This window comes from Cimex lectularius, unplaced genomic scaffold, assembly GCF_000648675.2.
Source record: "Cimex lectularius strain Harlan isolate CLEC.00 unplaced genomic scaffold, Clec_2.1 scaffold282, whole genome shotgun sequence".
In the NCBI taxonomy this organism is placed as follows: Eukaryota; Metazoa; Arthropoda; class Insecta; order Hemiptera; family Cimicidae; genus Cimex; species Cimex lectularius.
This window is the reverse complement of record NW_019392887.1, coordinates 486,462-503,615: the sequence shown is the minus strand read 5'-3', so window position 1 is coordinate 503,615 and position 17,154 is coordinate 486,462. Positions and strand designations below refer to the sequence as shown.

Below are 17,154 nucleotides of genomic sequence, written 5' to 3'. Positions count from 1 at the left end.
AGCGAACGCCTTGTTTCGATTTTGTATTCCCCTGGTTTGTATCTATAAATGATACTATCAGTGAGTACTATTTTGAGTGTCTACAGAGGGATTGTTCAAAATTTTAAAAAAAGCGTCGCTGTCTTTGACAATTGATGTTTTCGCCAAATTTTCTCTTTGCCCGAGCTTACCCCAAAACGAATTCGCTGCTAGTTTTGATATCGACCGTCTGGCCGGATTATTTTCTATTTTGTCGATATCGAAGAAAATCCCTTCTTCTCTCACGCATTTCACAACGTATTCTTCCTTTTCTTTTACGGATTGTATACCTTCAGGGAAACCGGAAGCTTCTAATTTAATTTTTATAAATTGATTAATATATTGCGCGAACAATCCTCCTTTTCGGGAAACTGGATCGTATTGTGTCACTGCGTATTTCCAAATTTCGTAAATTTCAATCACTCGGTAACCCACCTGCGCTTTCTTTATTTCATCGATAACCCATGTTCCTACAAACGCTCTGTCTTCTGCGCTGTGCTCGCATTCCTCTGTGTTGTATATTTCGGCGCACGTTTTACACAACGTGAACATTAGTTTGTCATTGATTTTAAGAGGCAGGACTGGATGAAAAAGGTCGGCCGGGGGAATAACTCTACATTTGATCAATCCGTTACATTTTGTGGAAATTACGTCTCTTAAAATATTTATAGAAGTATCGTGGCCTATATAAATTTTCGGATGAGATATCGGATACTTTCCGTATTTATTTACCCACGGATATAATGAGCATACATCAATATATAAAAATTTTTCACCCTCAGATTCCTTAATTTTATAGTATAATACAGCGTTTTCAGTCCGCCCTCCGTAAAAACTATCGCAAGGCTTTAAAGGGATCGAGTTCAGTGCAGGGTGTTTTGAAATGATATGCTGTTTTGATTTAAACTCTGATGTTTTTTTTAAACATTTGAATTCGCATTCCGAGATCTGAACAAAAGTGTATCCTCTACGTTTTATACAATTTCTTTTGTTAACTGTTCTTTTGTAACGAGCATTCATTGTATCTTTTACGACTCCTTGTACAGGTTCATCTCTGTTATGTGGAAAACATATTGTACCTCCGTGATAAAAACAGCCATTAAATTCAAAAACTGTGTTAGTTGTTTTACTAAATCCGTCAACCTCACATGTCCCTATTTTAAATTCTTTACCATTTCCTGCATGTAAAATTTTATTGCCTCTTTTCATTTCTTCATAAATCAACCACTCCATGCCTGCACGCGATTGCACACGTTTTCCTATATCCACCGCGAGGTATTACGCTTATTGAAACAGGTTTTAAGAAATTTCTCCTAAAAACAAGATTGCAAGCCGATGCGATGGTGATAGACTCGCGAAAAGGGTCTACGTTACAAAGGTTTAAAAACATTTCCCTAAATGTAACACACGAATTTGTCAATATTGAAACATCTTGCTTGCAATATTTTTCCAACTCTTCCTTCATATTGTATATAACTTGCTTTTCGTACCATACCTGAAATTCTGCCCTTTTCTCTTTAAACATCATTTCTGGTTCGAAGAATTTTTTATCCGGTATTCGACCCACATAATCCGTATTGGAAAACGTATTGAATAAATGTGGAAAAAACCCTTTCTCAAAAATACGACATGGAAGACCAAACGCTTTAGATAAATCCGCGAGCGGCAAAGCATAAAATTAACGGAATCTATAAACTTCACATTGTCGAATTCTAAAAGTAAAAGTTTTCTTCCCCTCATAATTAATTTCAGAATAATTGACGTATGTTCAAGAATGTATTTTAAAACGAAATGACAATCAAACGCCTGTGAATTATGGGCTATACAAATTACGTGTTTACATTTATTTTTTACTAGTAGGATGTGACAAAGAAAACCCTCTAATATTTTATCAACGCGCAACACTTGCATAATGCTGTGTCCAAATAAACATGTACCCGAACCAATGCACTTGTCGCATTTCTCCTGAAACACGCATAAATTAGGAATATGCAAAAACGTATTGTTTGAAAAAGAATACGAATTATCTTGCGTCGTTTCGAAATCATAAAAAATAAATAAAAAATTATCTTGAGGAGGGTGACGTTTGTCAACAGGCATGAAACATCTGTGATTTCGCGGCATTGCTCCCCGACATATTTTACAAAATATTTTGTCACAGTCATGGATAAATTTTTCCTTTTTTTTCCCGAGATTACTAACGAGGGCCAAACATTTATTGCAACGAAAATTTTTTCCACAAATGTTGTTTTTTAAATGTTGATAGTAGCAATGAGCGTTAGGGAAAATTCGTGAGCAGGAATCACACATTTTCTGAGTGTCTAGCGGTGATGTTTGACATTTTGTCTGACTCTTGCAAAATGAACACGCATATGTGTCGGTATTTATTGTTCGCAGCTACGTTGCATTTCTCGCAGAAGTAACCACACGAAAAACAACTTTTAAAATTAGTTATTACGCTGTAATGATTATTATGATGCAGCAAATTTAATGTGTAATGAGCCAAATTGATTGTACCTTCATACAAAAGTTTTCTACCCTTCGACTTGTATTCATAAACTTTAATATTGTATTTAATCAGATAATGTATGTATGTAGAATGTATCTTTGAAAAGCTAAGATTTCTTTTATTCCCGCACCTGTATCTGGGATGTCAATAGTACCCGCCTTTTCCATTAATTTTAGAGTTTTCGCTAACTGTAATCCGTTTTTCCTATCATTTCGAATTTTGTCGTAATCTTTATCCTTTTTTACAAAAGCTTTAGCTACAACCAAAGCTCTTGGGAGACACAAGTGATCAGTGTTATTTTATAAACACTATACCTTTTCTTTTTTTACATTCTTCGGGGAAAGTGGAATAGTAATTCTTCGATCTTCTTCCAGATCCTCTAGGCATATTGACAACAGTAGATATTAATCGAAGCCAAGCTCAGGGACGCTCGGATAATTGTGTAGAAAGCTCATCCCCGAATATTAGCATTTAAATATTAGAAAAAGAAGCTGACATGTCGACAATGAAAAAACAAATCGTGGAAGAAATCCATCGACCAGCGAGAAAAAGGTTTAAACGTCGAAGAGTAACAATAAAAGGTATCGATGATTTATGGCAAGCGGATCTTGTCGAAATGATACCGTATGCGAAAAATGGTAAAAACAACGGTTTTAAGTATATACTAGTTGCTATAGACTGTTTTTCTAAATACATTTGGTGCATCGGAGTAAAACAAAAATCAGGGGAAGAAATAGCTGAAGGGTTCAAACAAATTTTTCATTCTTCCAACGGCCGAATTCCTCGCAATTTGCAAACCGACCATGGTAAAGAGTTTTACAATAAAAATACAAACGCATTGTTTAAAAAATTAACAATCAATCACTATTCCACGTATAGTAACGTAAAGGCGTCTATAGTGGAAAGGGTCATAAGAACATTGAAAACTATGATTTGGAAACAATTCAGTCTTCAAGGTTCATACGAGTGGTTACCATATTTAATTACAATACTAAAAGAGTATAATAACAAGAAGCAAAGAACTATCGGAATGGCCCCGAAAATCCGGTAAGATAGAAAACTATCTGTTGAAAACTGTATTTGTTCCGAAAATGAATGACAAGAGAAAACCGAAATTTCAGATTGGAGATTTTGTGAGAATTTCAAAATACAAAGCCTTATTCAGTAAAGGATATGTACCTAGTTGGTCAACTGAAATTTTTAACGTGGTCGAGGTAAAAAGAACAAGCCCCATAACGTACATTCTTTAAGATCCGTCTGGTCAGAAAATTGCAGGCGGATTCTACACTGAAGAATTACAAAAAGTAAAATATCCCGATGCCTACCTAGTAGAAAGAGTTTTAAAAAAGAGCGGTCAAAGAGTTTTAGTAAAATGTCTAGGCTTAAACTTGAATCATAACTGCTGGGTAAGCTTGAAGGATATAAATATATAAAAGTTTCTTGGCACAGTTATTTTTATCAGTGTTCGGACAGAATTCGTAGGGAAAACATGGCTAAGAAGAGAAAATGCCACTCTAAACGAATAATACGTACTCCTAAGAAAATAGGCGGTGGAAAATTGCACATCTTACCAGCAAACGCAAAGCGAGTATTGTCGACGTTTCCGAAATTTTGTCTTTCTAATTTTGACATTACCCGCATTGCACGTTCGAGAAAAATATGAAATTTTAGAGGGGTTTTCATGAGAGACACCTTACCAAAAAAAGCTTGATACAACGAACGAGCAGTATTGAATTTAGACAGAAAAGCTGGCGGTGGTACTCATTGGGTATGTTACATAAAACAATTGTGGACATCTTTGTTTACTTTTTTTGCTGGACCTTATAAAATAAACGCTTTTGACTCGAAAAGTCTAGTCTTATTATTGAAGCGGATGGGTTTAGTCTTCCGGAAAGTATAAAAAGGACAACTTAATCGGGGAGTATTTATTTTTCCCCTAAAAGTCGGAGTAGAAACATCTATTGTTTCTAGAAATAATATAACATATTTAAAATTTGTTGGATACAAAGTACTACCAAAATCGAAATGGATACGCTGCTAAATGTTGAAGGAAAACCCGTTTTTGACGAATGTATAGAGGGAATAGAATTACATTCCCACCACCCTTACGCATCTACGAAACTGGAACACGGAGAAGAAATACGTATTTCCGTTCAGCATCAGGACATATACACGCTACCATCAGAGAGTTTTCTTTACATAGAAGGACGATTTTTGAAGGAAGACGGTAGTGCTCCGCCACTAGTTGCAAAACTTACGCAAAACGCGTTTGCTTTTCTTTTCGAAGAAATTCGATACGAGATTTGCGGTGCAGAAATAGATCGGGTAAAAAATCCCGGAATCGCAGGAACATTAAAAGGGCTTGCATCAATCAAGAAAGAATCGGTAAACGAAAATACCAGATGGACTTCTTCAGATTCAATTGCACTAAACATCACGTCGGAGAACGGTCACTTCAACGTTTGCTTACCACTAAATATGCTATTCGGTTTTGCAGAGGATTATCGCAAAATTATAGTTAAAGTTAAACAGGAACTAATTTTGATCAGATCAAGAAGAGATGATAATTGCTATTTGACCAAAGCTGTGACAGAAGGAGAGAACAGGATTGTCGAGATTGCAAAAATAGAATTACAAACTATTTCATGGAAAATGCCGTATTTAACGCTTAACGATTACAATAGATTGCAACTATTGCGTCAATTAAAAAAAGAAAAAGCGATATTAGTTCCTTTCAGGAGTTGGGAACTTTACGAATATCCGCTGCTTCCCGCTTCACAAAAACAATTGTGGAGTGTAAAAACTTCGACCCAATTGGAAAAACCGAGATTTATCATATTAGCTTTTCAAACGAATCGAAAAAGCAATCCTGAGAACAACGCGAGTAATTTCGATCACTGTGAATTAACGAGTGTAAAATTGTTCTTGAATTCTAAATCGTATCCGTATAAAGATCTGAATATAAATTTTTCTACAAATCAATTCGGAATGCTATATTACATGTATACGAATTTTCAAAGAAGTTTTTTTGCGGAGACTCATCCCTCTCCTCTACTATCTTTGGCAAGATATAAAAATAACGGTCCGATTGTTGTGATTGATTGTACAAAACAATGTGAATCTGTAAAAAGTGGCCCCGTCGATGTAAGATTGGAATTCGAGGCTAGTAGGGCTTTTCCTGAAAATACAACTGCATATTGCTTGGTTATTCACGATAGGGTACTTGAGTACAATCCGTTCAGTAATATCGTAAGGAAAATGCTGTAAAATCGAAGAACAGATATCATCCCTCAGTAATCTCGGAGCTTCCGTTCACGAAGGAGCTACAACAAAATGAAGATAGCTTTGGTTGACGTTCAAGGGTTCATCGGTAAATACAACAGTTTTATTATTAAAGAACTTTCCTTTATTGATTTCAACAGTAGAGCAAGTCAAAACTGGATTTTTCAACCACCGAAATTGCACGAAGAAAACGAGAAAGTCCGAAAAACCAATGAATGGTTAACCGAGAATTTCCATGGGGCTTACTGGAGAGACGGTGATGTCCCTTTCCAAAATGCTAACAAGATCATTTCATCATTTCTCAACGAGTATGACTTTGTCTTTGTAAAAGGAAAAATGAAACAGGATTATTTGAAAAAATTTAAAAGTGTTTGTGTTATCATCGATCTGACTAACTACGGTTGCCCGAAGATAACAAGTCTTTCTTCCGAAGACGGTAATCAGTGTTTCTACCACAGGATGAAACCTTTCCAGTGCGCCCATTACAAAGTTTTCGGACTGATCAATTGGTTATACTCAAATATGAATATTGTAAAAGACGAGTTGCCAATCAAATTATTTTAATGTTAATAGCGTTAAAAACTACGCGAGAGATAATTTTAAGTTTTATATTTGTACTTTTTAAAAAGCATACTTTACCAATAAAAAAATAATATTTCATTATTACAATTGTGCATTTATTTCGCATTACCCATCGAATAACCTAATATATCCCCACCCTATTTTCTAGTTCACCCTCTCTGCTATCCGTCGTGTTAGTCAACCCCATCCTTTGAACAGAAAAGGAAGGAATTGTAATCGTACAAGGTAAGCTTTCCAGCTATAATAATTTAATTAAATCTTTTTGCCTAGTGGTACATTACTATTGTTTATATTTTAGATGTCTTTGACCTCTATTCTCAATCAAATCAGTAAATCTCAGACGAGTAAATTGTCCGATTTACAGATCGGGAAAGTTTACAGCATTAATAAATTCGAAATCGTGAAGACGAAATTTGGCGATTTCGCAGTAGCTCATATAACCCTTCTAGGCATATCGAGGCCGTACAGCGAAAACGTTCCAACGAAGGTATTTCTACCGAAACGTTTCGCCGAGGCGATGGCAAAAGAAACATTCAAACAATACGATACGTCCGAACAAAAAATATGTATGATATATAAAGGGATTGTTTAAAAAAAAACATGAAATTGAATTTATAACTTATAACGAATATTGTAATATGTCATATTATTTATAAACATATTGTGAATATATTTGGTATTTTATTTGAAAGGTATAAATACTACCCTGCAACCCTTTCAAAGATTTTTAAATTGGAAAACGCAGGCAGCAATCAGACCCTCATTTTGCACACCGCAATTAAACATCAGACACGGAAAATCGGATTTCCACTCGAAAAAAACCAGGGGACACCTACAGCGGCTAGGTAAAACAACCCTGACTCCATTATTTGAATTTCTGCGAGTAAAAAACCCGTGGGGCACTTCCTTGCGGAGACCACCAGACCCGACGATTTAAATTATGGCGGGAAAACATGGCCCAATCATAACACAGATATTTAAAATTACGAGAGGAGCTCGTGGTATACCACGAAATAATCGTGGGACACTTCGAAGGGAGTCCTTGGGAAGACCACCAGACCCGACGATTTAAATTATGGCGGGAAAACATGGCCCAATCAGAACACAGATATTTAAAATTACGAGGGAGCTCGTGGTATCCCACGAAATAAACGTGGGACACTTCGTAGGGAGAAGTGGAGGGCGGTGTTGGTGGTATCCACTATACTACTCCCTCCAACATTGTTCAGAGTTCCCCTGCAGGGCTTTCTTGTGTAGAACTCTGACCCTTTTCCTCACACTAGCCAGAGCTTTGTTCCACCAATGATGTCGATTCGGGCGTAGTATTTTTTCAGGGCATGCTTCAACATAGGCAGAATTAATGACCTGAATGATGTCATTAGCCGCCTGCTCCAGCTCTGTTACATTAGTAGGAGCAGGTACCTGTAATATTATTATTAATATTGTTAACGTAGGTATCCCAATTTGTTAGTTTTGGATTCCTGAACCTTATTTTATTAACTTCTCCTGAGATCCTAAAGTCTATTACACAATGATCTGAGGAGTTGTTACCTGGTGTCACCTTCCACTCCGTTACCCAATTGGTAATTGGCAGGGAGGCTAGTGAAATATCCAAAACTTCCCTTCTATTTTTTGCTATAAAAGTGGGAGTATTGCTTACATTCAGGATTGATAGGTTTTTTCTCACTATATATTCCAAGAATGTATCACCTCTTGCGTTATTGTCTGAGCTGCCCCATGCTATATTATGTGGATTTGCATCGCAGCCCAGTATAAGTCCTATATTATTATCCTCGCAGTATGTTGTAAGTTCCCTAACCGCCTCGGTTGGACAGTCCTCATCGTGGGGTAAATAAGCACTCGCTATGTAGAGGTTGTTATGTCTCCCCCTTCTCCTGAAATCAATTGATATAGTTATGATGTCCTTAGAACAAAACCTAGTTAAGAGGATTGGTTTTAGTTCTGATAAATGATAGAGTGAGTGTGGTGTTCAATACTTTTTAAAAGGATAGTTCCTACTCACAGTAAGTTGTTTTTTGCAACGATCCGGATTTCGAGCCTTTTAGCTCATCATCAGGTTGAAGGACTTCTACAACCACGTCTCTCGACATGAATTGCCAAAGTGAACCTCTGATACCTCCGCCAACGCGACGTTCTAATTATCAGCTGATTTTTTTAATGNTTCAAATTGAGCGTCATTAAAAAAATCAGCTGATAATTAGAACGTCGCGTTGGCGGAGGTATCAGAGGTTCACTTTGGCAATTCATGTCGAGAGACGTGGTTGTAGAAGTCCTTCAACCTGATGATGAGCTAAAAGGCTCGAAATCCGGATCGTTGCAAAAAACAACTTACTGTGAGTAGGAACTATCCTTTTAAAAAGTATTGGTTTTAGTTCCTTATGAGCCACTACACACGCTCGTGGCCTGACTTGCCTTAGATCCTGGAACAGTTCAAAACTATTATTCTTTAAACCAATTACTTGACCCCTATATGTATAGGGTTCCTGTATTAGATACAGTCGCCATGTTACTTCCGATTCCGGCAGTGGCGGTTTTGTTGTGCTGCATATTAATCTGTGACACCCTGAGAGGCCTCATGAATGGTTCATGGTACACTTGGGGTGCGTCACCTAGATGTTGGTGGATGGTTTAGCCCCTTTCTAAGAGGGAGTCTTCGACCTCACTAGATAGCTCGGCCGTCAACTCCTCCGGTCTGGGACCGCCCGCCTCAACATCTCCCTTACCTATTTCCGCGTTAGCGGGGTTTACCTTCGTACCCTCGTCCTTTAATGATGGAGGTAGCTCTTTTTCGATCTCCATTTTCTCTTGTAGAGTGGGTATGGAGACTTTCACCTTGATACGGTTCAACTCCAGTGACAAAGTTGGGTTCTTCTGGAGTGTCCAAGCATCCTCTTCCGGTACTTCCCAACACAGGTAGGTCCCGTGGCCTGTATGGGGTTCTCTATTATAAGCGGTCAGCTCCCAGTCCTTAATGCTCAAACCTGCCTTCCTGTTTGAGATCCTGAGTAGTTTATTTATGGACTCTTTTCTGGTTTCGAGTCCCACTACATACGTGGATACTTTGGCCTTCCTCGGTAGGTCATTAATATCGCAAACCACGTATTCCCTCTCCTCCCATAGTTTCTTTAATGTGTCCATGACAAACTTGACGGTTAGTTCATCGCCACAGTTTTTCAGAACATGGAGCCTCCTTTTACCAGGCCTGAGTTAATGAAGTCTACGCCTTGGTCTTCATCCTCTTCTTTAATTAAGTCTAAGGCACTGTTGCAGATCAGTGATCTCAACTTCAGTGCCTCTTAGTTAGTGAGGAAATCCTTGTTGGCTTTCCTGAAAACAACTTTATAAATAGGTTTAGGTGTTGTTACCTGATCATTATCCTTTCCCTGCCTTAGTTTTTTGGCAGGTCCTATGGCGGAGGGAGGAGTATTAGAGTACTCCGTACTACTTCTTTTAGTACTGGTCCCCAGTCTCTTTTGAGCTGGGGTTGTACTTACCTGTGGGCCTCTTTTCTGTTTAAACCTGTCCTTGAAAGGTGGCTGGACGGTTTGTGTGGACCCACTCGTTTGAGGGTTAGAGCGACCCTTGTTGTGCATGCTCCTGGATCGCTCGCCTGTCTTACTTCTTTTTACCAGGGTGAATCCTGCGTCTGTATCACCCTGTTCCTTACGGAGAGCATCCTTTTCTCCTTCACAGCGCACCAAAGCGGTGCAGCCGGAGGATAGAGGAGTGCTCTCCACTGTTTCGTCCGTCTTCTTCGTCTGCTCCGTCTCCGTCTTTCGCCTTCTCTCCTTCTCCAACTCCGTCTCCAGTCTTACTTCCTGTTTCCCACTCATCCGAGTGGAAAACGTCGGTTGTATTACAAAAATAAGTAAATGTTCTTAGTTGGCTAGCACGTGGTTGAAAAGACCGTGTGACCTCCTCGCGGTTCACCGCTCAAGTCAAGACATGTCTAACTATCAAAAATTATTGGTAAAGATTTACCATTGTCCCGTCTACTCTCAGCTCTCGCATACTGCGGACGGTTCAAAATGAGTAAGTGCTTAAAGTGGGTAAAAGGATTTACGCACAACCAATTTCGCGTGGAATGTTGTACGTGCAAACACCTCTTCCATATTACTTGCGTATCCACACACGATTTTCTTTACTTAAAAGACTCAAATACTCCCTGGTTTTGCGAATCATGTGCTAAAGAGAAACGGCAGTCTCGTCGATTTGAAGAAGTCGCACAATCTCAAAATATCGCAAATCTAATCAATGTAATTAGTGATTTTAAAGCTGATATTAATAAAACACAAAGAGACTTTCAAAATAGTTGGGATCAATAATCTACCTTCGTTGGAATCTGTACTCACCCGACTCGATGAATGTAAATCTCTGAAATAACCATTTATTGAAGTATAAAAAAAAATAATGCATTAGAACAAAAATTTCTCGAAAATCAAGTAGAAATCCACCAAGTCCCCTTGACAAAAGTTGAAAATTTAATATAAATTGTGCAAACGTTATGTGATAAAGGATGCACAATTTCTGAAATGGAAATTAATAAATGTTACAGAATGAGGTCAAATATTAAAGGAGACCATCCGGGGATTATTGTAGTGGATTTTGTGACACACAAGAAAAAAGAGGATTTATTCCGTAAACTTAAAGCTCGCAAAGAATTGTTATCAAATAGGGACCTAGGAATTATAGAAGGCGAGAAAGTCAATATACACATAAATAAAGAGTTGACAATGCATAATATAAAATTACTTCGGGATGCAAAAATTATAAAAAAAGAAAAACACTACAAATTTTTCAATAGAGGGACTGTAAACTAGTAATTAAAAACAAGTAAAACGAAGCATTCCAGTCTCCGTTGGTAAGTCCCTATCCTTAATCTAGGCTATTTATAATTATTACTTAGTAAAGAATTTATTTCATTTAAAAAAGGGTTTAATTTCATTTTTTTATATAAATATCATTAATATTATTTATAATTAACATAAGGAATATATTTTTGTTTTAAATTTTAAGTCATTATTATAATTTGTTTAAGGTTCATGTATTTCTTTTTAAGTTGGTTGTTCACTAATAATAAATTGTTAAAAATAAATTCTATTCCATAAAATAATTCCGTTTTCTGTTTCTTTTATTTAATTATGTCATGTCTCGTTGGGATGTGATACACCTAACCCAATGTTGTGTTTCTCATGCTTTAGGTATCGTCATTTAAGTAAATACTGCAAAACCAAAAATTGCGGAAATTGTGGGGATTCTAATCATGAAACCTCTGTATGCTCAAATTCATCCCATTGTACAAATTGTTCTGGACCTCACCCGGCTTTTAACCGCCAATGCCTCGTATTCATTGCTGAAAAGAAAATTGAAAACATCCGAAAAAACGAAAAAGTTTCTTTCAAACAGGCCGAAATCTTTTATAAACAACAAACATCACCTCAAGAAAGACTAAATGTCCTATATTCCCAAATAGCCTCATCTTCAAAATCCCAACCTATCCCTCATCCTCCTTCCTCCACTCAACCACCTCCCTTTGTCCCTACATCTTCTTCCCTCCCGAACATCACCTCCCAAAATCTTAAAATTGAATCCCTCGCCGAACAGATTGCTAAGCTCTCAAAACTTGTGAGCAAGAAAGTGCCAAACACCTCAATCACCTCAATGCAAACCTGAAAACAAACAAAGCGTCCCCCCTAGCTCCAATAACCCCCCTCTAATTGTATCCCCTCAACTCTCAACTCCCACAATCATTAACAAGAATCCTCCAAAGAAACCCGTTACGGCAAATATATCCAAATCAACCCTCAGCCTGGACAAGATTAGCTGTAAACGCCCAGTCTCCCAAGGCTCAAACAATTCAAACTATCCCTCCCAAAACAAGGTCAAAACGCCAAAAACAAGTGGTACAATACAAAATAAGTAGTTACACATCATGTAAAAATTTCTTTCCATTCTAAACACATTGAAAGTACTGCAAAGTAAAACTAAAACTGCAATTATTAACTATTTCAAACAATAAAAATCGACATATATACCCTTTTGCAACAACCCAATATTTAATTGTACCACACAATGGGACATCTTCACTTTCTTCAATGGAATATTTCTGGCTTAAACTTTACAATATCTAATTAATGAATTTGACCTATCCGTTGCAAGTATTCAGGAAACCCACCTTAAAGTCACCGATACCTTCACACTACGCAATTATAAAATAATTAGAAAAGATTGTTCCTCGGGCAAAATTGCATGTGGTGGTGTGTGCCACTTGATTAAAAACACCCTCACTTTTCAAGCTCTGTCCTTATCTTCCCATCTTCAAGTAGTCGCTGCTAGAATCCTTTCTCTCTCCTAAATCTATGACTATATGTTCCATTTATATCCACCCACAACACAAACTTACATCTGATGAACTTGAAGATCTTTTCCTCCAACTCCCTCCCCCGGTAGTACTGCTTGGAGATTTCAATGCCCTCAACATTCTTTGGTACGGGGAGTATACAAACAACAATGGCCGTAACTTAGAAACCTTTATTGATAAAAACCACCTTAATATCTTAAACACTAGCACTCCCACCCATTTCTGTTCCCAGTCGGGCACTTTCTCGAGAATTCATCTCAGTATTGTCAGTCCCTCTCTTCAACCTTATTTTACCTAGTACACCCTCACTGACTCTTTTGGCAGTGATCATTTCCCTATCCTCATCCTACACAAAGCTGATTGGAACAAATTCCGAGACAATGTACAACTTGATGATCTTGACCTTGATGAAAACAACATTGACGTCATAATTAAAAATCTAAACAGTAAGATCATTAAAGCTGCCGAAATCTCCATCCCAAAATCAACAAAATATAACTACCTCACCAAACAAGCAGTCCCTTGGTGGACATCTGAATGCTCCCAGGCAATATATGAGCGCAAGAGAAGTTTGATGAAATTTCTCCGATGTTCTTCTTCTGCCAATTATGAATCTTACCTCTGTACCAAAAAACGAGCTCGAAACCCTACTCTGAATAGTAAAAAACAATCCTGGGCAAATTTCCTAGCAAAAGTCAACCGTCATACTCCCGTCAAAGAATTCTGGTTCACTGTAAATAGAATTATGGGACATGGCTTCTCCCCTCCTGTTTCTGTTCTTAAATCCGGTAATCTATTGATCACTGTCACCAAAGACATAGCTAATCTTTTAGCTAAGCCGTTCCATGAAACCTCTCTTACATCCAACTACTCCCCAGACTTTCAAAAAATAAAAACTATAAAGGAATCTTCACCGTTTTTGTCAGTTACTCCTCATAATAATGACCCTTTAAACCTGCCCTGAGGAAACCATCGGCACCCTGAGGGTTTATATGACCTCTGCTGTTGCGAACCCTCGTTAAAAAAAAAGAAATTTCCCTTTTCCTTTTCTGAATTTTCTCTCGCCCTTTCATCAAGGAAAGACTCTGCCCCAGGACCAGATGTTATTAGTGTTGGAATAATCCAAATTCTATCACTTCCTGACCAAAAACTTATATTAAACATTTCTAATAAAATTTTCGCCGAAAAAAAAATTTCATTCGTTGTGGAGAAAAGCAATAAATATACCGATCCTAAAAAGAATACCCCCCCCCCTTTTAGCTTCTAGCTAGTAGCTCCTTGAGTAAAATCCTTGAAAAACTGGTATGACTAAAAGGTAAGACTTGGTTTCCCGAATCACTGTTCTACTGTTACCCCCTCTCCATAGTGGCTTCCGAAAAAAACAAAGTACTACTGACAATCTTGTCTTCTTAGATAGCTACATAATGGAAGCGTTACGAAAAAAAGAAAAGGTTCTAGCTGTGTTTCTGACATTGAAAACGCCTTTGATTGCACCTGGCGGCGATTGATTCTTGATACACCTGTTGATTTTGGTATCTCTGGCCATTATTTGAACTTTATCGCCAACTTCCTGCACAACAGATCCTTTAGGGTCCGCTGGTAACATCCTATCTGAAGATTATACCCAAAAAAACGATGTCCCGCAAGGATGTGTCCTTAATGCAACGCTATTTTGATTTTGCATCAATCAAATCCTCACTGTAATCGACCCCCCTGTCCAAGCATGTTATATGCAGATGATCTTGTAATATTTCACAAACATTTACTTCTCTTCAAGAAAAAATTCAGTCAACGTAATCCTCTAAGTGTAATTGGCTTTCAGATAATGGGTTCAAGGCATCTAAAACTAAAACTGATGCTGTTCTCTTTTGCAAGAGACAACCCACTATCCTTCCTAGCTTGAAAATGTACTATGATAATGTTCGTTTTGTTGATTCTGTACGCTACCTTGGTCTAACATTTGACAAACACTTGAACTGGAAGCTCCACCTAAAAACCATAGAGCAATCCCGTCTAACTTCATTGAACGTTTTTCGCTTACTAGCTTCCACTCAATGGGGAGCTGAGAGATGTAGCCTTTTAAGATTATACAAAACCCTCATTCAATCTAAAAGAGAATATGGTTCGATTGCGTATGGTTCTGGAAGTGAAAAAACTCTAGATCTCATCAATCCTATTCAGAATTCAACCCTGCGGAGGCTACTGGCGCGTTCCGAAGTAGCCCTGTGGACAGCATCAATGTTCATGCTGGAAAGCTTGTAATATTCAGACGCCGAAATCTGATCTATCCTTTTTTGCCAAAATCCTTGCCATCCCCCAACACCCTCTCCATTATTTCTTCCCTAATAAACGCCCTCTCCCCGAATTTCCTAGCTGACATATTCCATGTTTTTCTTTTCCACTTAGAATATCCACCTACCTTACAGACTTCAATATTGTAATTCCAAGCGTCCAAAATCTACAAACGTCCCCTTTACCACCCTGGACCCTTCCTGCACCCTCCCTCTGCCTCAACCTTTCCTCTTTCCGTAAAGAAAATACCCCTCCTTATATGTATCAGAAATAGTTTCTTAGGTTTAAATAATGGAAGATCTACCTTTTTGCAATTTTCAAAATAAACGTACTTCCATCAAACATCAGCGTTGACAAAATGTATTTTTTTTTTTTATAAATTTTCGTTGAAGTATGATTTATTACGTTTGCTCTGTTTCCACGGCTTTGAAATGTTAGTACTTGGTTAGGGGAGGGAATTTCGGAAGGCCAGGTATGTGCACCCCATTTTTAGGATTAACCCCATTTATTCGCCATTATTCCTTTACTAAAGAATGGCGACTCTTCTTTTTACTCTGCTTGTTGGAATAACGTTTCTTCCAGCAAAAACTGAATGTTTGAAATAATATTGGCATCTGATCTAAAGATCTAATCCAAAAATCCATATTTTACCGTATTCTATTTAAAACGTTAAATTTGCACGTTGTTGGGCGAATTAGAATGAAACTTGTTACTTTATTACATAAATATACTGCAATTATAATGAAATTAAATTATTGGAATTATAATGGACAATAATGCAATTAATGCGTAGAAAATTTTTTAATTGGTGTAGAATGTTACTTCACATGACTCTGGACCATCGGATGGACAAACTTAATGGAATTGTGTGGTGATTAGTGACCGTTAATCGATAATTATACAGAAATCGTGAGATGCGGTCTAGTGTGATGTAGGTTTCAGAAAAACATTTTCTCTATCGTGCCAATATTTTGCATTGTATAAATTCACTTTTCCACATCCTAAATGTATTTGTAAATGTAAACCATGTTTGTAAATCCCAGGCCCTGAAGAAGATCTCAATAAAGATCGAAACGTTGGCACGTTAAAGAAAATGTTTTTCTGAAACCTACATCACACTAGACCGCATCTCACGATTTCTGAATAATTACTTAATGGAATTGTTTTTATTCTTCTATTGTACTATACCTGCAAAGAAAACAGCAAAGTTTTTGTAGTAACCCTGGGAAAACAATATTGCAGTTTAGATTGTTAAATTTTATTTCAACCTTATGCTTAAAATTAAAAATATTTAAATTATTTCAAATTTTACGTTTAATTATTTTTTATTAAATACAATTTCCCGCTTTAATTTTAACAGTTGCGTTTAATATTCAGATTTTTCATTTTATTTTCAACTTTTCCATTTATTACTAATTATTTTACTCATTCAATTTATTTGATTAATTAATTTGACATTTACCATTGAATCTTAAGTCCTGTTCAAATTGATCAAATTATACTTAAAATGTTTTATTTAATGAAATAACTGAAATAATAATAATAACATTGCCACTGCCAGTGTCCTGAAATGTACGTTTTTGTAATTCAGTCCTGAGGATGACTGCAAATAAAGTCAAAAATTTGGCAAAACCGTCTTTCGATTAAAAATTTTCTACAGAATTAATTAGTGATTAATAAATTGTTTTAATTGCGGGGTAATAGACTGCAATGCCCAAAATCGCAATTTAAATACGAAAAATAGCTCCCTCAAAAAAAAAAAAAAAGTGTTATTGTGTTTTGTTTCTTATTATTGTTATGTAGAATTAGTTTATGTATCATATTTTAATGGAAGAACAAAAGGATAAGGATGAGCCTATACTCATGCTGTGACTGTTGCTAGTCTGACACCATTATTATTATTAGCCATACAAGCCTATGGGAAATGTTTAAATTATGGAACAAAAATTCACAATTCTAATTAAAAAAAGAAACAGAAATAAATTTTCTATGTAATTTAAAATGGGATTTTTGCATACATTTGGCCTTCCAAATTAAGAATTTTAAAAAGGAAAATTTAAGCTTGGATGGCAATAGGAATTAAATTATT

General features: G+C 36.9%; 2 protein-coding genes across 3 annotated transcripts in view; one reads left to right on the top strand and one right to left on the bottom strand.

The window, feature by feature from the left end:
• Window positions 1-17,154, bottom strand: part of LOC106664318 (EARP-interacting protein homolog) — a 91,620-nt gene that overhangs the window by 23,809 nt on the left and 50,657 nt on the right. The gene's annotated exons all lie outside the window — the stretch shown is intronic.
• Window positions 4,553-5,794, top strand: LOC112127719. Its single transcript, XM_024229056.1, has one exon. The coding sequence runs from the start codon at window positions 4,553-4,555 to the stop codon at window positions 5,792-5,794; it is 1,242 nt and encodes a 413-aa protein (XP_024084824.1).

Bases quoted from the DNA above. Each gene is read 5' to 3' on its own strand.
- LOC112127719 (XM_024229056.1), top strand. From the start codon at position 4,553: ATGGATACGCTGCTAAATGTTGAAGGAAAACCCGTTTTTGACGAATGT.